This window comes from Babylonia areolata, chromosome 21 (genome assembly GCF_041734735.1).
Source record: "Babylonia areolata isolate BAREFJ2019XMU chromosome 21, ASM4173473v1, whole genome shotgun sequence".
NCBI lineage: Eukaryota > Metazoa > Mollusca > Gastropoda > Neogastropoda > Buccinidae > Babylonia > Babylonia areolata.
Window position 1 is genome coordinate 24,200,275 of NC_134896.1, and position 21,047 is coordinate 24,221,321.

The following is a 21,047-nucleotide window of genomic DNA, read 5'->3' on the forward strand; positions in this document are numbered from 1 at the left end:
CTTTTTCAACCTCGTCACGAACCGACCCACATTCAGGTATCTCATTCTCCCCCCCCCCGACTCCCCCCCCCTCCCCCCCCCCCCCCCCCCCCCCATTCCCCCTGACCCCTGCTCCAAACACGAGAACAGCGTGAAAGGCAGCGTGATCTAAATTGTACACGCTTTGATTAAGCAGTCAGTGACGGCGCATTGCTGTAACAGGCACGAGTATGTGTCCTACTGACTGACAAAGATTACAGTTAACAGAGGAACAAAACAAATCATTTGCAAGAAAACACGATGCACGACCAAACACTAGCACCCAGGTAAGTGAACACTCACACATAGATAACAGAGGAACAACACGAATCGTTTGCAAGAAAACACAATGCACGACCAAACAGACCACACTGGCACCCAGGTAAGTGAACACTCACATGTAGATAACAGAGGAACAACATTTGCAAGAAAACACAATGCACAACCAAACAGACAATACTGGCACCCAGGTAAGTGAACACTCACAGGTAGATAACAGAGGAACAACATTTGCAAGAAAACACAATGCACGACCAAACAGACAACACTGGCACCCAGGTAAGTGAACACTCACAGGTAGATAACAGAGGAACAACATTTGCAAGAAAACACAATGCACGACCAAACAGACAACACTGGCACCCAGGTAAGTGAACACTCACAGGTAGATAACAGAGGAACAACACGAATCATTTGCAAGAAAACACGATGCACGACCAAAAACAGACCACACTGGCACCCAGGTAAGTGAACACTCACACGTAGATAACAGAGGAACAACACGAATCATTTGCAAGAAAACACAATGCACGAAAAACAGACCACACTGGCACCCAGGTAAGTGAACACTCACATGTAGAGAAGGACGGTGAGGCACAGCAACAGGACCAGCCACAGAGGGATGTCGATCAGTCCCAGAATGTCCATGGCAACAGGTGGAAGAGTCAGCGTTTCTTGGCAACCAGGACCTACTTACAGCGTCTTTTCCACTTTTGATGATAATCTGGAACCACATACCAACACCACTCTATCTATCTATCTATCTATATTTTTTCACACAACACAGTAGCAGAGGAAAATAAATGCAGGTGACAACAAACAACCTTTTCGTTGTATGATAATAACTTTACAAAGATTGAAAAGGAAAACGTAAAATGAAAACCCTTCAAAGAATACAACTATGGGGTAGGGGGTGGGAGGGCATTTGAATTCTCTTGTGTGGGAAAGAGGCAACTGTGTGCCTGATATCAGTGCAGTATCTTACCCCACGGACTCCTCTGATGTCTGTTACAGCATTGGCAGTGCCGGAATTATCAGCCTCTTTGGCAAGTACATGAGTGATCCAGAGACACACCAACCATAGTTTTGTGGTACTGTGTTCTCGATCATAGCGGGGGGAGAGTCATAATCCAGTGACTTCCTTTTTCAGCCCATGAAGGATGAAAGTGACAGAGACACATAGAGAGAGAGAGAGAGAGAGGGGGGGAGAGGGTAAAGACATACACATGCACAAACACATATGCATGTATGTATGTGTGTGCATGTATGTACGTTTGCATGTTTGTATGTATTCATGTATAACACACACACACACACACACACACACACACACACACACACACACACACACATGGGCTAAATACCGAGTGCCAAATGCATAGAATCTCTCTCTCCCCTCCCTTCCTCTCTCTCTCTCTCTCTTTCTCTCTCTCCCTCACACACACACACACACACACACACACACACACACACACATGCACACGTGCGCGCGTGCACACACACACACACACACACACACACACACACACACACACGACGACGACGACCACCACCACCACCCTATAATATACGGAAACGCTCGTTAAAAATACATATGTTCACGTACCCCCACCAATACAACAACAAAAAACAACAAACAACAACAACATGTAATCTTAACCTCCTACCGTCTTCTTCGTTGGAGTCTCAGATGAACACAGTAACTGGCTGCCTACACTGGGTAAACACACACCGACCCACATAGGTTGACTGACGATCCACTTTTTCCACACTGCTTTTATACACTAGGCCAGCTACCCCCTCCCCCCCCTCCCCCCGCCCCCCCTGTCTGTCTGTGTGTGACTGTACTTGAGAGGCCGTGACTAGTTCACGGTCAAAATGTGTAACAGTTCTGTCTTATGTATGTGCGTGTGGCTTGACTGAAAGAGGCAGTGACATAGGCTATTCAGAGTCAAAATGTGTAACGGGATGCCTTGTCAGTTGATTTAACTCAGTTGGTGGAGCTTGCCGCTTGTCATTGTGGTGTTGTCAGTCAGTACAGTGTTAGATAGGTCTCCTTCGCTCTCAGTGTTTTCTGGGATATATCTAATGCTACACTGACACCACCAGGAAAGCCACACACACACACACACACACACACACACACACACACACGCGCGCACGCACGCACGCACAGACACGCACACCCACACACACTGACACACACGCACGCACAGACACACACACGCACACACACACACACACACGCACGCACACACACGCACACACACACACACACGCACACACACACACACACACACACACACACACACAGGCAATGCCGTTCATTTTTTATCATGTGTGTGTCTGTGTGATTCGAACTCAGACACTTTGACTGCGAGTGCGGCACCCAAAAGTGGTGGCCTAGTGACTCATGAAGCAAGAGAGAGATCAGAGGTTCGAACCCCATAATCACCACTGAGTATTTCTCCCCGCCCTTTCTCCCCCACCACTACGAGACCTTGAGAGGTGGTCTGGACTCTAGACATTCGGATAAGATGATCAACTGAGGTCTCATGTGTAATATGCACGTAGCGCACGTAAAAAAAACCTACGCCAACGAAAGGGGTGTTGCTGGCAAACAGAAAAAACAGAAAACTCCTTTTTGATCTGAAAAACAAATGCATTTGCAGGCGGGAGAAAAAACAAACCGCTCTCACTGTAGTGATGCGCTCTCCCTGGGTAGAGCAGCCCAACTTTCACAGAGAGAAATCTATTGTGAGACAGAGAGAGAGAGGAGAAAAAAAAGATAAATAAAAGATAAATGAATAAATAAACGAATAAACAAGTAAACAAACATGTGATCCAAGTGTGCTGTTAAGTAGGTGTAACGCACCTTGAACAAAAAGAAAGTCCAAATGACACTCATTAGCTGTTGGAAAGAGTGACAATGATTTCATGTCCACTGTTTGATATTCTGTATCCATCGCCTCCCTACCTTCCATCACTTTCTGATATCTTTGGCGTCACCTGCAGGACCATTCTCTGCTGTACTCAACACATCTTTTCTGTTGTAAAACGATGATAATGGTGATGGTGATGTTGAGGAGAAGGAGGAGGATTGTGAGGATGGTGATGATGATTATCATTGTTATCATCATTACTATTTCAGAAGAAAATTACGCGTCGTTCTGCACAACGGCACATGACTGAGCGATAGTACCCAGTCATATTCACATTGCTCATACTTGGTCACTCACCGAATCGCACATTAATTAATCACACCTTTCAATCTTAGTGGCACTTCTCATCGAACGTGTTTGTGGAGTGCCGCTTATTTTTCATCATACATAGTATTCATTTATCAGTTTCATATGAGGTGTGCGACATTGATACCAAAAAAAAAAAGTAAAAAAAAAAAATAATAAAAAATAAAAAAAGTTAAATGAATAGATAGATAAATACATAAGGAAAATTTAATCAATAAATGAAATAAAGATAAAAGAGAAACACAGGTCTTTTGAAGTCATCAGGTCATTAAGCCACTTATCTTTTCTTCTTTTCTTTTTTCAAAGGTCGTGAATGATAGCAACTCACTGTCCTTTTACGGTTAAAATCATAATGAAATATTATGATCATGGTGACAGTTTAGAAGAATAAGAAGAATATGATGATGATAATGATGATGATGATGATGATAAAGAAAAAGAAACAAGTTTAAGATAAGAACAACAACAACACGATAAGTGGAAATCAATAAAAGGATAACTAAATAAACATATGCATGGCTAAATGAATAAATGATTGAATACAAACTGAATAGATAAATGATTACACGAATAGATAAATAGATGAATAAATTAACAGATAAATCAATTAATAAATAAGCATAATAAATACATGAATGAATAAATACATAAACAGTTGTTGTTCTTCCAAGAGAAACAAGAGAGGCAAGGCCTTCAAGTCTCACTCGTGATACACTTTTAAAAAATGTAATCGTTAAAATGTCTTCTGTGTTTGTTATTATAAAGCTTCGGGTTAAAAAAAAAAAAAAAAAAAAAAAAAAAGTCCTGACGGTAGATTCGAACCCCGCGTGTTCGGGTGAGAAGAAACTGTCTTACCCAATACACTATCGTGGCTTCTTAAACATGCTTTTTTAAAGGGTGATAAATCGATTGCGGTATTCGCAGTGAGAACGCTGTTTAAATCATATTATTCTGATGTGTCTTGGGCATTCAAAAAATCTTTAAGGGCAATTTAAATATTCTTTTTAAGTCCGCGGTAAAGGAGACGTGGCTATCGCCGCAATCACACTGCAACATTTAGCCGTTTTCTCTGGATCTAGATGGATGTACAAATTTAGTTACACCCGCCGGGAATCGTACGATACAGTCGATTCAATTTCTCTTTTATGTTCATTCTAGTTTTATAGTTTTAAAGTTGATATGAAAATTGAGTATTTTGTTAAACTAATAACATGTAGAGCCAAGTACAAGTACTTCTAAACGTCGTATGAAGTGAAAAGGACTTCATTTTGAGAAAAGTCAAGACTGGAAATCTTTACGTTTCATCAAGGGTATTAACTCTCATGGTTTATTATTTTAAACTGTGAATCCCGACTGATTTTGTTGATATTTTTATGGCAGTTTGGGGCATAATTCAGTAAGTGATGAGGCGTTCACAAATCTTTCTCTGAATAAATATTTAGCAGTCTCCTTCTCCAACTTTGCATCACATGTTGTCGTGTATTGTCAATTGAATATAAGATTGAATGGGCAGGTCAACAACTTGAAACAAAATGGCGTCCTTCGCGTTCGCCTGGAATATGAGCACACGCTTTGAATATGTATGAATATGTGTGCACAATTGATTTTTGCTCATAACCTTCAGGGCTCAGCCAATAGATCTATAAAGTCCACTCGATGGTGGTATTGATTTTAGTATTTTCAGAAAAAGACCACTTGGGTGAATGAACATAGTGAAAGCCCTGTACACTGAGAGTAAAACACACAAGCTTTTCATGTATTGAGTATAATTTCAAAATGTAATGTATAAGATGAGTAAGATCAGTTTAAAGCAAATTAAGCCCCCCAACATTAATTACAGATTAATTTCCCCTTTTTACTATCTGCAGCAAAGATATGCACCAGAAATATAACTTCCATGCTTAGCAAAAGAAGTTCCTGTTTGAATAAAAAATGATAATAATTACTGCTCTTGTTGTTGTGTCAGAATATCAGATCAAAGTGCCAAGCTTAGAGAATTAAAACAAGTATATAAATATAAGAGTAAATTCAGTTTCCACTATAATTTGGCTTCTTTATTATTTTATTGTGCCCATCCCAGAGGTGCAATATTGTTTTAAAGAAGATGACTGGAAAGAACTGATTTTTTTCTATTTTTATGCCAAATTTGGTGTCAACTGACAAAGTATTTGCAGAGAAAATGTCAATGTTAAAGTTTACCACGGACACACACACACACACAGACGACCGAACACCGGGTTAACGCAAGTGAGTCAAAAAGAAACACGCATTTGAAACCACGGGGTGTAAAGAGAGGGCAACATGTAGAACGTTTCTCCGATCCGGTTTGGAACATGGTGCGTTTGCACTTACACAAGCGTGCGACCGCACTCGTTTCTGAAAAGTTGACGACAGCCCACGAGTTTGTTGTCCGCGCAACAGGCAGGACACCTGATTTAGCGTCATATATTAGTTTGTAGCTGATGATTATATATGTGTGATTGGGGGTGCTGAATCCAAATCGGTTGGAGGCCAAGCCGTGAATATTAGACATTAATGATGAATTGCGTAGAACCGAAGATGACCGCAACCAAATTCATAAATGACATGTATAGATTACTTATCACGTGTAACTGTGATTGTTTCGCAGCTGGTGTAGGTCTGTTTGTCTAAGTCAAGAAAATTATCTAGTTAACCCAAATGATTAATACTTTCTGATCTTTACCCCATTGACCTTTTTTGATTGAAAAAGTTTTACAGCATTGTTAAAGATTGAATTCTAGCTCACGCGCACGCACGTAAACCAGCCGATGAGTTCACACTCAGACCGCGCGCGCCTGTGTGTGTGTGTGATTGTGCATGTGTGTGTGTGTGTTCAGCAGGTGCGTGCTGGTGCGTGCGTCTGTGTGTGTTCGTTCGTTTCTGTATTATGCCTTTGTTTATGCTCTTGTTCTTCCTCATCCCAATTCCCTCCTCCCTCCCCTCTCCCACCCGCCCCCTTCCACCACGTTGTTAACGAAACAAGTAGCCCACTGTCGGCAGCAGGGCATAGCCAGCCAGTGTGAAACCGGAACTGAACGGGAAAAACCAAAGTGCTCACACTCACGACTGCGTCTGTGTGTGTTTGATTGTGTGTTTGTGTGTGTGTGTGACTGTGCGTTTGTGTGTGTGTGTGTGTGTGTGTGTGTGTGTGTGTGACTGTGTGTGTGTGTTTATTTGTTTACGGATACATGTGTATGCGTGCGTCTTTGTGTGTGTGTGTGTGTGTGTGTGTGTGTGTGAGAGAGAGAGAGAGAGAGAGAGAGAGAGAGTGTGTGTGTGTGTGTGTGTGTGTGTGTGTGTGTGCAAGCATGTGTATGCGTGCTCGAACATGTGTGTATGTTGAAACAAGAGAGAAAGAGAGAGAGAAAGAGAGGAAAGAAAAACACATTTGACCATAAAAAAACAATAGACACCGGATGTGTGTATGTGTGTGTGTGTGTGTGTGTGTGTGTGTGTGCGTGTGTGTGTGTGCGTGTGCGCGTTCGAGCGTGTGTGTATGTGTGTGTGTGTTGAAAAAGTAGAGAGAGATAGAAAGCGACAGAGTGAGTGAAGTGAGAGAGAGAGGGGAGAGAGAGAGAGAGAGAGAGAGAGAGAGAGAGAGAGAGAGAGAGAGAGAGCGACAGAGATTAAAGCGACAGAGTGAGTGAGAAAGAGAGTGAGAGTTAAGAAAAGCAAACCAAGAGAGACTTTGTCACCACAGCACGCCGTTCATGACAAACGACATCATACACCATGCAATATTTTGCATAATTTATTCTCGGAAAGACTTAACTCAGTTTGATGTTACAGTCAAACATGGGAGAAAGCGGGATTGGAACCCAGACCCTCACGGACATTTTCTAGGCAGATAAGCATCTGAACCATTCTGCCACCTTCTTCCCTGTCTCGGTGTATGCAGAAACAAGAAGAAGAGAGACTATATTTAAAGCAGTTTCACAAAGCATGACAAGCTCAATGTGTTATCATAGCTGGCCTGACACTATCTATTGGGTAATAATGTAGCGAATCATCAGGAATAAAGTTTCTCTCCAAATTGCATGGAAAACAACAAACAACAGCAACAGGTCAAGCAAAGACACACAATGTGCAAGAAAGGTGAAGTTCAGTGGTCAAGGACAAGAATGAGGATGTCGGAGATAATTCTCTGGGAAATAGATGCTAGGCATCAACAAACATGCGGGGGAAAATATCATGAGAAAAGACATAATTATGCACACACAAAATACACGAGGCTGATTACAAACATATTGTGAAACATAGACATCTGAACCGGAAACACTAAGATAAAAAGGTTTAAAAAATAAGTTTAAAAAGGCAAGCCGGAATTAATAATGGATATTCACATAGCACACTATCCAGAAATCTGCTCGAGGCGCTGTACAAAACACATTTGTTTGCATAACACATTACATCAATGTTACGTACACACACCAAAATACAAACGAATGAAGTATATTCAGCACAGCACAGTAACATTATCCCTCTGACAATCAATGATTCATAAGCATTCATGTAATCATTATTTTATGAACAATTTTCTTCTTTGTTTCAAAACAGAACAAAAAGCTCCATTCAAAAACATATGACGATATATAGCATGGTTTTACTTGTGCATTGGCAAGTAAGATTCTTAAACAAAAATGTGGTTGCTGATTCCTTTAAAAGAAAACGGCTGACGATTTCAATAGAGGCTTGTCTATTTTATGGCACATTGACATTTCATTATATAAATAGCATAGGATAAAAACAAAACAAAACAACAACAACAACAACAACAAAAGTACAAAGGCTCAAGGGATGAAGACAAGCTATTCACGAACATTTTTTTCTTCAATTAATATGTATGAAAGATCAAAACCAACAAAGTATTTCCGTCTTTTTTAAAAAATTTTAAATTTTAATTTAATTTAATTTATATTTATTTTTACAAACATACTTTTTAAGACATAGTTATCGTTCTTACATCGGTTGAACTGTTCGCTGCAGCATGTGAACAAATACTAACCAGAGCAATGAAACTTTTCAGTATTCAAAAGAGATTTTACCAACCCCCTTTATTCGTGTGCTTTTCCCGTGAGTTATGTATATTGAGGATATAGTTTAAACAGTTAAAATAACATTTCATCAAGAATATTTGATATCAGTTTTGTTTCCTTGAAATATTGCACGTATAAAATAACATTCAATTTGGTATTAACTGTTGTTGCTTTTATTTTATTTTATATTATTTTAACTCCTTAATGTATCACGAAACCAAAATGAACGCTTACTTTTTTTTTCCATTAAAGCTGATAACCAATCCATCACAATATCATTCACAGTAGCAAAATATCGAACGCTTTGTAAAGATAGGTAAAATAAACATCAGAAACTCCGCCAAGTTCACAATAATGCAGAATAGTACACAAGGGCCGTATCATGTTTAATTTGAATAATTAAATCAAAATTCAACAGATACATGTTATAGTGTAACGTGTAGCTGAGGTTAAAGTGTCATTTGCACATCCACATCATTACCGTGTCAGAACCCTTCCTTTGCTCCTTACACTCACACATCTCCCTCCTCTCTCCCCCCCCCTCCCCTCACCATCTCCACTCTTCTCGCTGTCACTCTAACATCTCTTTTGATGCCAGGTCGACTCCATGCCCATCTCCACCTTCACCTTGTTTATCTCCCTTTGGTCACACCAGGCTTGCCATTAGTCCCCGGGTCCAGCCGTGTGCAGTAAACGCTGTGAGCATCAGACCAGTGTGACGTGTTACCGGTCCACCTTCCTTCCTGTGGCATCTCCTGTCAGTCTGCCTCCATGTCCTACACAGCTGAGTTTCAGTTTTCGGTTTCAGTTTAACAAAAGAGGCACCACTGTGTTTTCAGACAAATCCATGATACACGACATCACATCTGCTCGGCAGATGTCTGGCAGTTGCATAACCCAATGCGATAGTCAGTCCTTGAGCACATTCATGTATTAAAATTTTGTGTAGCTATCACTGTATCAGAGTAGATTTCCTTCTATGTAGAGTATTATTACCACTGGACAACACTTTCGTTGCCATGGGTTCTTTTTCAGTGCGCTAAGTGCGTGCTCTGCACGGGCCCTCGGTTTATTGTCTCATTTGAATGACTAGATCGTTGATTTGTTTTTTTCCAGTCAAACTTGAAAGAAAGGGGATAGAACGTAGACCACTTTGTCATCTTTCTTCTTGAGTGGGTACCTCAGTTTCTAGGACTGGGAGACGTTCATGCTAATATGATTTCGAATAAAGCCTCCACCCTGTGACATGTCAGCTGTGATGAAGCAATGCATGCACTGAATTAAAAAAAAAAAAAAAGAAGTGTTTGTCGTTGTGATATTTGAGATTATCCACTCCGCGGGATGGTTCTGAAGTTTGACATGCCTATTGTGTATTCAAGGCGCTGAGGGTGATGTTAATGCAAATAGTGACCTTAACTCTCAATGTGGATGGTGTTCTTTGTGTGTGTGTGTGTTTGTGTGCGTGTGTACGTGTGTGTGTGTGTGCGTGCGTGCATGTGTGTGTGTGTGTGTGTGTGTGTGTGTGTGTGTGTGTGTGTGTGTGTGTGTGTGCATGAGTTGCTCCAGCTTATTGTTCATCGCACGCACGTTTGATTTGGTATTCATTATTCCCATGTAGGATATAGCCTTGTGCCGGTGGGATATTTTGTTTAAACAAAGTGGATATTTCTTTCAACAGACAGGACCAGTTTGTGTTGTGGTTCATAAGAGTTTTGTAAATTGTGATATTTAAGTCTGTCTTAAGTTTCATGTTCACGAATTGCCAGCAGTGGTTAAGCTAAACTTAGACTAGCAGGTTAACATTTGTTCAAGAAGACAGTTAACTGGTAGACATTAAATGAATGAATGGTGAGAGACAGGTTTAAATATGATTTGATGACTTGACTTGCTGACAAGTGTTTCTAAATGTCAAACTTTCACAGCTGCTTACTGCTGGATGGGCCTGCTGTTGATTAGGGTTCCAAAAATACCGTGAGGGATTTGTTTAATTATTTCAAATAACCCCCTGCTTGAGTTAGGAGATGACAGTGAGAGCGTTTACACATGCCCTACAGATATCTGATGGTAGTATGGTGTGTGTGTGTGTGTGTGTGTGTGTGTGTGTGTGTGTGTGTGTGTGAGAGAGAGAGAGAGAGAGAGAGAGAGAGAGAGAGAGAGAGATTTCTATGCACTTGTGTGCATGCATTGTAGAAACACCACAGCTATGTGTAGAGATAATCGCCCATCACACACAAAACATCTCTGCATTAAAATAAGCATTCTTGATTACCACCTCTGAATAAATAAGAAAACAACAACAACGACAACAACAACAACAAAATACACAAATAAATTACATAATCAATTATACTACTAATTTACTTAATTAATTATGAATAAAGTAGCGGTGACGAAAGTGTCTAGAATATAGATCAGTAGACAAGCACCAAAAATAAACCGAAAACAAGCCTGCTGAAACGTACGTGTAGTGTTGTAAGCAAATGTTCAAAAGAGAAACAGGAACTGAATTCAGGCACTACGTATTTCTGCCTTCACTTTGATCACCACGTTAGGTGCTGCCAGATTGAAGCCCTTGCCAAGACTGACTGTCTCCTGAAACGAAGAAAAAAAAAAGAAGAAAAGTGTGTTATGGTATGGTGTGGAGTAGGCAGCAAAGTATCGTTTCTTATGTCAATGCTTTCGCTATTTTAGACTTGCAATAAGAAGAGCGAAGATGCTGTATTCACTTACACTCCATAGTATGAGCACAATCTGTATTCTATCTTATTCTTTATTTCAGTCCTCACCTGCAGTCCACGTATTCCATTGAAGTCACAATGGTAAAGCAGGCGCTGATTATGCGGCGTGGCTGCTTCATTCATTTGGTAATATACAGGCTATCAGTTCAGGCATTTTAATTCTCTGGTTTTATTCATTTTGTTAATATAATGCACTGGCCTTTGTTTCGTTTCCACTTGCTTTGGTGTGGTGTGGTGTGGTGTGGTGTGGTGTGGTGTGGTGAAGTGCGTTGTGGTGTGGTGTGGTGTGATGTGATGCGTTATGGTGTGTTATATGGTGTGGTGTGGTAAAGACACAGGCAAACAGACAGACAGACAGACAGACAGACAGACAGACACACACACACACACACACACACACACACACACACACACACACATCAACACACAACCACCACCACCACCACCATCACCACCACCCTCTCCCACCCCACCCTCTCCTAAAAGACAACAGACTCACAGGTGTGTCGGCACACTTGACAAAGCGGAATCGCCGAAAGATCTCCGCCGCCGCCATCTTGATCTCCAGCATAGCCAGACGCATGCCGATACATTTCCGAGGTCCGTAGCCGAACGGTAGTTCGTTAGTCACCGGGTGAATTTTGGCCATGTTCTCTTCAGCATACCTGAAACATAAAGTCAGTGGGTTGTTTTTTTCTCCTGGTTTTCCTCCCAACTTTGATCTTAGAATATTATTAGCTTGAAGTTTCCTCCGTTCCTACCATTCTACTGAACTGTTTTAATTGCCTCTCTCTGACGTATTTTGATGCTTTAAGCATGTTTGCATGCAAGTGTGTGTGTATGTGTGTGTGTGTGTGTGTGTGTGTGTGTGTGTGTGTGTGTGTGTGTGTGTGTGTGTGTATGTGTGTGTGTGTGTGTATGTGAGTGTGTGTGTGTGTGTGTGTGTGTGTGTGTGTGTGTGTGTGTGTGAATAGAATAGAACAGAATAGAATAGAATAGATTTTATTGTCATGAAACCGGAAGGTTTATAAGACACAATTGCAATGGTAAATGAATGAACGAATGAAAAACACACAATTTATCAATCAGTTAATGCGGTAAATTGCAGCAGCATTCATACACAAATTTTCCTAATCTTGTTTGTATATATTCATCATCTGTTAGCATCACCTGACTGGGAATATGTCCTGTGTTATTCGAATTTTGAATATCCTTTAAAAATTGTTGCCTTAAGGTTTCATATTTAATACAATGATCAAGAAGATGGATTTCGTCTTCCAGGATGTTACATTTGTTGCACAATCTGTCTTCTTGTGGAATATTTAAATATCTACCTTTCTCAATCTTTAGGTCATGCGCGCTTATTCTGAGTTTCGTTAAAGCTTGTCTGTGTTTTGTATCTGATATATTTAAAAGGTAGGTTTCAGTTTTGTATTCTGCTACAATCGTATTGTAAAATTTTAGCTTTAATGTTTTTTCTCTTTTCACTTTCCAGTATTTGATATATTCATTTTCTAATTTTTTATACACGACGTATTTCAGTCTATGTACGTTGAATGTGAATTGATTTTTCCAAATGTGATCAAGGCCTATAATTTCGAGTATCTTTTTAACAAAAATCAACCATGGGGAAGTTGTATTTTCTTGTTGGTACATGGACTTATATATTTTGTTGATGAGGGAAGTTTCTGGTAATTGAATAATGTGAATCCAATATGTAATAATTTGGCACATTATCTTTAAACTTATTGGGAATCTGCCCAGTTCACCTAACACAGGAAGCACCATAGCTTTTTTGTGTACTCCAAGTAATTGCTTACAGAATTTAATGTGTAATTTTTCATGTGGAAACTTATTCGATAAGCAGTCGTCAAAAAGATGTGCTAAATCGAAAGAATCATCCGGTTTGACTTGGTAAGGTAACCATACCTCCGCCCCATAAATCGATATTGGCGTTATCAAAGTATCATATAGTTTAGATATGGTACCTGTGTGTATGTGTGTGTGTGTGTGTGTGCTTAGACTTGCACATCCACGTACACTCGTTTCAACTGCCTCTGTATTGCATGCTTTTCTTTTCATGGATTTCTTGATTACTTCTTTTTTTTTTAAATTTCATTTTGTTCTTCATTATTTCTTTGTTGGCAAATACCAAATGCATAAATACATGCGCATCAGTTCCATCCGGAAATATCTGTACACTGGCGCAACATCTAGACTTTTCGTTTCTCTCATTCTCTCTCGCCTTGACTACTGTAACTCTCTATTGTCTGGCTTGCCTGCTTCATCCATTCAGACCCTTCAGCGCATACAAAACTCTGCTGCCCGACTCGTCCTCAGAAAGTAAAGATCTGAGCACATCACTCCACTTTTGCAACATCTCCACTGGCTCCCTGTCTCACACCGAATAAAATACAAGATCAGCACTCTATGTTATAGATGTATTCACAAATCTGCCCCTTCCTATTTCTGCGGCTGCCTGCACCTCTACACTCCATCTCGCTCACTACGATCGGCTTTGGATCCACTCTGTTTACGCATACCCAGATTCAAACACTCGACTGTTGGCCGCCGTTCTTTCTCTGTCTCTGGACCTTGCAATTGGAATGAACTTCCTCTTTCGCTTCTAGTCTCCACACTCAGCTCTTTCAAGTCTGGCCTTAAAACCCACCTCTTCCCAAAATAGCCTCCCTTCCCCGCCTCTTCCTTGTCTTCAGTTTCTCCAGTTTTAGAGTTATTCATGCATGTGAATGACTGGTGCGAAAGCGCTTTGATTTGTCTCTTCACAAGACAGCGCTATATAAATACCATTATTATTATTATTATTATGTTTATGTTTATGTTCATTTTCGAAAAATAGACATAATATGATCGATCGTACAAATGCATACATATATACACCTTTTCGTAGATTCAGTTTACTGCTTCTTCTATCATTTATGTTTTCTTTGACTTTATTTTTTATCTGCGTTTGCATATATATATATATATATATATATATATATATATATATATATATATATCCGAGCGTTCAGCTGCCTGTGTTGACCTCTATAGCTTTACTTATGGCACACTTCGTAGCAGATGACAGTTTTACTACAATGACTGTGTCCAACAATTGACCTGCTGATGTAATTCGTGTGGCGCGACACCATTCAAAATTTGAATTGAAGGCTATTCTAAACAATTCTCCTAGCATTTATCAAACCAAGCCTCTGTATCATTCATTGCCAGATCATGTCTCGTGTGTGTGTGTGTGTGTGTGTGTGTGTGTGTGTGTGTGTGTGTGTGTAATATAATATATATATATATATATATATATATATATATATATATTATATTATATTATATTCATGTCAATCTATCTTTTTTTTCTTCTTTATTTCTCAAGGCCTGACAAAGCGCGTTGGGTTACGCTGCTGGTCAGGCATCTGCTTGGCAGATGTGGTGTAGCGTATATGGATTTGTCCGAACGCAGTGACGCCTCCTTCAGCTACTGAAACTGAAACTGAAACTATCTATATATTTTATTATAATCTTTCATCAACCAAAATGGTTTGACGTTTAAAGGTTTTGTTGAGCTCTTTCATTTGCGATCATGTTGACGAAAATCGGTTCAGGGATCATGTAGAAATCTATCATTGAACATCTATCAACTAACACAAATTTGCTGAATTTCTGCTTAGCCAGGACTGATTTGCTTACAGCCATACAGTATCGTCACTGTGGTATACGTGACCTGCATAAATAGCCTGGCGAGTTAATTAAGCACACACACACACACACACACACACGCACACACACATCTATATATATATAATATACTCACATACATCCATACATTAACTGTAGATTTGGGTGGTGAGGAGGTTGTTTTTTTTTATAGAGAAAGATATATATATATATATATATATATATATCTCCATACCCGCCGATGAACTGTATGCGTCAAAGGATTCATTTAGCCTTAGCTTAAAAATGACATGACAGCAACATTGATGATAAGCACAATGACTATGAAGATGAAAAATCTGAAATACAAAGTTGATTTGGGTTTGCACCATGAGCCAACCACCATAAAAAAAACAACAACAACAAAAAAACAGGTGACCTGCTCGGGTCGAAGACCTCAGGGTCTGGGAAGTATTCCGGATCATGCATGATGCTGTAGATGGGGATGGTCACACCACAGCCAGCTGGGATGTGGATGCCTTTGATGTCCGTTGGATCCTGAGCCTGACGGTTCACCCTGTGTCACATAAAATCAGCGTTGTACATGAATTATGTTTAGAAATGTTCTTCGATCACGATTACTGAAACGATGAAAATCAGAAGATAGTATAAGAAATGCACATGCAGATATTTGCAAACTCACACAAGTGCATGCACAGCCGGCAAGGAACATTTCCCCACGAACAGTTAGATGATAGGAGAGTCATATTCAATCACTGATAATAAAATAAAAATGTTGGAAACAACAACGGAAAAGATCAAATTTAAATGAATAACCGATTAAACACATTCATAAACAAATTAATCAAGAAATGAATTAATGAACAAGTTTGTGCATGACTATTGAATGATTGAACAAATAACTGAACAAATAAATGAATAAATGAATAAAGACGTGAGCAAGCTTACATCGCCAGAGGAGGAAACAAACGCAGAGTTTCGTGAATTGTGGCTTCCAGGTACTTCAGCTGAGACACGCTTTCATACGTAGGTTTGTCCTGAAAACCGTAGTAAAACATGTCACACACACACACACACACACACACACACACACACACACACACACACACACTTGAGCAGAAGCAAGGCATTGTGTCTCGTACAAGTAAATGAGCACAAGTAAAAAAACAACAAGTGCAGAAAACAAAGAAAGTAACATTTCATAATACTGACTTTAATGATAAAAAAAAAAAAATCAAATATGATGTAATGCGATAAGTCATAGTTCTCAGGGAGACAAAACTGTAGACACGCATCACCTCCTCAACGACAACATTTAAGGCTCCAGGATTGTATCTGATCCCTTGCAGCTGCTTCAAATCAAAGCAGCCAGAAATGGCAGCTGTCAGAGAAAATTGCTTTGATCAAAGTGGTGAATCCCCGACGACAGATAGTATTGAAAGGGAGGGCTCAAGAAATGAAAGATGGGGAAACTGTGCCACTGACAGTGAGCGGCTATGTCAATGTTGGTATCATCAATACAAAGAGACTGACTGAACTGCAAAAGGTCGTCTATTCCATGCATTAGTGACGTGGTTGTAAGGATGGTATCATCCAAAATCATGAAGAAATTTACTTTGAAGAAAAAGAGGATAAGGGAATAGCCTTTTTAGGACAACCAAGAAATTTGACTCCAGAGCTGGTAAACAAGATTCAGCACTATATAAATATCATCATTATTAAACCTGTACATCTGGTCCAAACTGCACAGATGTCATGAACATGACGCACTACTCAGTCACATAATGTCCAATGAACAGACTTGGCTTTTGCGCGAATGGAAACCGATCTGATTAGGCCCACTGAGCCCAGTAAATGTTGCTGGGTACATGTATACTTCGAGACTTGCAGACTGCGCTACAGGGCACTCTGAAGCTGTGCCTATAAAGAATAGTGGTGCATTTAATGTAGCTACAGTACTGGTGCTTGTGTTCTGAAGGCTGTGGATCTCTGAAGAAATCCTCATTGTTTCGGGTATTTAGTTCTTGCCAAATTGCAAGGAGGAAGTGACGAGACCGCTTGACGTTAGTCACGAATACACATCAACATATCATCGCCATCACGGCTTGACTTCGCCAAACAAAATTTAGGAAGGAGGTAGTCCACGACTGCCGCAGGCTCACTGGTGTCTATCGAGGCCACTTCGTGACAGGCAGGTCCTTTCACAACAGCTGCAAGAGGAAGGCTGTTCTGGTTCGGTTACTGTGACGTCACGGGATTTCCTCCCTCTTCAGAGAGTCCCATTACCGCTTTCTTGGCGCCCCTCTGTCAGGGTGGCTTGTGAGGAATTCCACGTGCAGCACAAGCTTGGGCAAGTCCTACATCCTGGAGACATACCCAGTTCAGCGCATGGCCACGATGCTATTGACCTCCTTTTGTTCCGGGACTTCAGTGTAGGTGACAAAGTCACTGCATCTGATGTTGAAGTCAGCGTTGGTGGAAATGTTCAAGAAATTGCAGGCGATGACGATAAGTGTTCCACGAATCTGAGCCATACAGATGAAGGTGGTCAGAACAACGGAACTGTACACGCCGATCTGTGTGTCTTTCTTCAGATGCGTATTCTTCCAGACACGTTTGTACAGTCTGCCAAAAGCGTAGTTTGCCTTTGCAAGTCTGTTGACAATTACTTTGCAGATTTTGGCGTTTGACGACAGAGTGCACCCCAGGTAACTGAACTGGTGGACTGTCTTCATAACTGTCTCACAGATGATGATGTGAGGGGATTGGTAATTATCTTGGGGTACGGGGTGATGGAGAACTTCCGGTTTTTCTTCAGGCTGACTTTCAGCCCGAAGAGCATGGTATGTCCTGAACGGGCTTCTGTGTTTCTTGTGTTTACTGAATCTGGCTTTCTGAACGAAATTGTTGTTGCGTGAAATTCGAGGAAGAAAAGAAAAGTATTTTGCTCGCACTTTGATTCTTTTTAAAGGACCCTTTTGTCCGTCGGCATGAAAGATACACTTTGTTGACAGAACAAATGCATCTGTTGTGTATTTTATGAACTTCATAGTCATTCTAAAACAATCCTTGAGTTGTGTTCTTGGCAAATTTCGCTCATGCCGGCCTTACAAAAAATAACGCCGTGACTTACGTCCCCAAGATGCTGCTTGATCTCTTCGAAGACCTTTTCCTGGAGGTGTGGGTGGAGGGCCAGGTTATAGGTGAGGTACTGCAGGGTGGTTGAGGTCGTCTCATAGCCAGCGACCAGCACGATGAAACCCTGGGCCATAACCTCCTCTTTTGTCATTCCTGGCACACCATACAGTCAAGAAGTCGCCTGAAGTCATCATTTTGTCATGCCTGGGACACCATACAGTCAAGATGTCGCCTGAAGTCATCATATTGTCATGCCTGGGACATCATATAGTCAGGAAGTCGCTTGAAGTTGTTATTTTGTCATCCCGGAGACACCATGCAGTCAAGAACTCTCTTTAAGCCATTTTTTACATGCCTGGGACACCATACTGTCAAGACGTCGCTTGAAGTCATTATTTTGTCATAGGTGGGACATCATACAGTAAAGAACTCGCTTGAAGTCATTATTTTGTCGTGTTTGGGACATCATAAGCAGTCAAGTTGTCGCTTGAAGTCATCATTTTGTCATGCCTTGGACACCACACAGTCAAGAAGTCGCTTATAGTCGTTATTTTGATCGAGCCTGGAAGGAAGAAGGTGGCAGAATGGTTAGCACACTCATCTGCACATTCCATGTCCATGAGGGGTCTAGTTAGATTCCCGCTCTCGCCCTTTCTCCCGAGTTTGACTGGAAAACCAAACTGACTGAGCATCTAGCCATTCGGATGAGACAATAAACGAAAGTCGCGTGTGCAGCACGCTCTTGACCGCACTGAAAAAAGAACTCGTAGCAACGAAAGTGTTGTCCTCTGGGAAAATTCTGTCGAAGATATCCACTGAAACAGCTACACACACACACACACACACACACACACACACACACACACACAAAAGGCCTGAAAACTATCGCAGAACATTACTGAAGACAGGCAGAATAAAATGACAAGGAGCACAGTAAAATTCAATACAAAGGGAATATCGGTTACAATTGTTGACTTCTGTCTTCCTTCAATCAAGGAAATGATTCAGATTGTGAAAGAAAACACTACCGAGGCCAGCATTTACTAATAAACAATACACAGCTACACAAAGATACTAGTTCCCTGACATAAGACAAGGCCTACAAATAGAAACACACACACACACACACACACACACACACACACACACACACACATATATATATATATATATATATATATATATATCTGTCGTGTCCGACTATGACTATCAGAACAGCAGAAGAGGCAACTGCTGTTCCGACTATTTGGGCTAGAATTTGATTATAGTGGAGAGTGTCTTGCCCAAGTTACATCCCCACGCTCTCGGCCAAGAGGGTTTTTAGGACAGTCGGCGTTGGGATGGTTTCCAAAGGCCAACTTGCCCACGAGGCTGCAGCACTAAGAGCCAGTGCAATTTTGCCTCCTAGTTTGAGAGTCATAGTCCTTCACAAAAAGACTAAGCTGTAAATGGTTTCCCATTGACTGGAGAAACCACTGATAATACAGCTCTCACTTTGCTGTTGGCCCAAATGTAAACTTATGTCAATCTGTGATATAAGCCGAGTTAGAAACATATGGAACACAGACAACAACACTGACGTCGGTTACTCCTGTTGTCGTCCCTGTTCTCTGCAAAGTCAGTGATCTGCTCAGGGTCAGCCTCAACCTCGACCAGCATCTGTAGGAAGTCCACCGCTTTCTGCAACATGCATCCCCATCAGAAGAAGGAGAAGATGGAAGATGAAGGAGAACAAGCAGGAGAAGGAAGAGAAAGAAGAGGGTGGGGTAGAAGATGATGCCGAAGAAGTAGCAGGAGGATAAAACAAGGAGGGGGAAGATGGTGATGATGATGAGCAAGAAGAAGAAAAGAAATATGTGCGCACACACGCTGGCGCACGTGTGTGTGTGTGTGTGTGTGTGTGTGTGTGTGTGTGTGTGTGTGTGTGTGCACTGTGTGTGTGTGTGTGTGTGTGTGTGTGTGTGTGTGTGTGTGTGTACGTAACCCAGTGTGTGTATGTGTGTGAGTGTGCGTGTGTGTTTCTGTCTGCCTGTCTGTCTGCCTGTCGTTCTCCCTGCGTGCGCGCGCGCGCGTGTGTGTGTGTGTGTGTGTGCACTCACAGAATTGTGTGTGAAGTGAAATAATGAAAACAAAAACAACAACAACGAATTCTGTCCAAAGAAACGAATCAACCAACCAGCCAACCAACCAGGTCCATCTATCAACCAGTCTATCCTCACCTGTCGCTGGGACTTAGTTTCCTGACGCCTGGCGTCCACCATCTTCTCCAAAGCGTTGAAGAAGAACTCAGTTCTGTTAGCGAAAAGGAATCTGCTCATATACGGCCCCATGAAGGGGAAGGCCTCTGCACAAGATACACGTTAAGCGTATATTAGGTGCGTGTGTGTGGGTGGGGGGCGGGTTGGGGGTAGAGGCGGAGACAACGACAAAACAGATAAATAGCCGTGGTGTTGCGGGGAGTGGGGGGTGGATTGGAGCGGTGGATGGGAACAGAGAAGAGAGATATAGTGAGAAACTCCCTTCACACACACACACACACACACGCGCGCGCGCGCGCACACACACACACACACACACGCACGCACGCACGCACATGAGGTGAGGGGAAAGACAACGACAAAATACATAAAAGGCCATGGTGTGGAGGGGGTGGGGTGAGTGAACAGCGAAGAGAGATATAGTGAGAAATTCCTCACACACGTCATCATCCAACTCTCCCTGCCCCCCCTCCCACCAACCCCACTCACCTTACCTTTTTCTTCTCTATCGCTCAAACCACCTCCCACCGCACACATCACCCCACCCAAAACGCCGCCACCCCACACCCAGTCCAACCCCACCCCCACCCCCCAACCTAAACCTTATCGCCAGTCCCC

The 21,047-nt window shown here is 41.5% G+C and overlaps 2 protein-coding genes across 2 annotated transcripts in view; both read right to left on the reverse strand.

The window, feature by feature from the left end:
* Positions 1-2,098, reverse strand: part of LOC143296403 (cytochrome P450 3A8-like) — a 27,176-nt gene extending 25,078 nt beyond the window's left edge. Inside the window, exons 1-2 of the mRNA XM_076608299.1 lie at positions 1,965-2,098; positions 872-1,021 (exon numbers count right to left, since the gene is read on the reverse strand). Of these exons, the coding sequence (XP_076464414.1) occupies positions 872-945 (74 nt within the window). The 5' untranslated portion in view covers positions 946-1,021; positions 1,965-2,098. The remainder of the gene's footprint in view (positions 1-871; positions 1,022-1,964) is intronic.
* Positions 2,099-8,479: 6,381 nt separating this feature from the next.
* The window catches only part of LOC143296402 (cytochrome P450 3A8-like), a 28,783-nt gene continuing 16,215 nt past the window's right edge, over positions 8,480-21,047 (reverse strand). The window contains exons 9-15 of the mRNA XM_076608298.1: positions 20,391-20,515; positions 19,752-19,851; positions 18,167-18,324; positions 15,982-16,070; positions 15,452-15,589; positions 11,840-12,005; positions 8,480-11,194 (exon numbers count right to left, since the gene is read on the reverse strand). Coding sequence (XP_076464413.1) covers positions 11,111-11,194; positions 11,840-12,005; positions 15,452-15,589; positions 15,982-16,070; positions 18,167-18,324; positions 19,752-19,851; positions 20,391-20,515 — 860 coding nt within the window. The 3' untranslated portion in view covers positions 8,480-11,110. The remainder of the gene's footprint in view (positions 11,195-11,839; positions 12,006-15,451; positions 15,590-15,981; positions 16,071-18,166; positions 18,325-19,751; positions 19,852-20,390; positions 20,516-21,047) is intronic.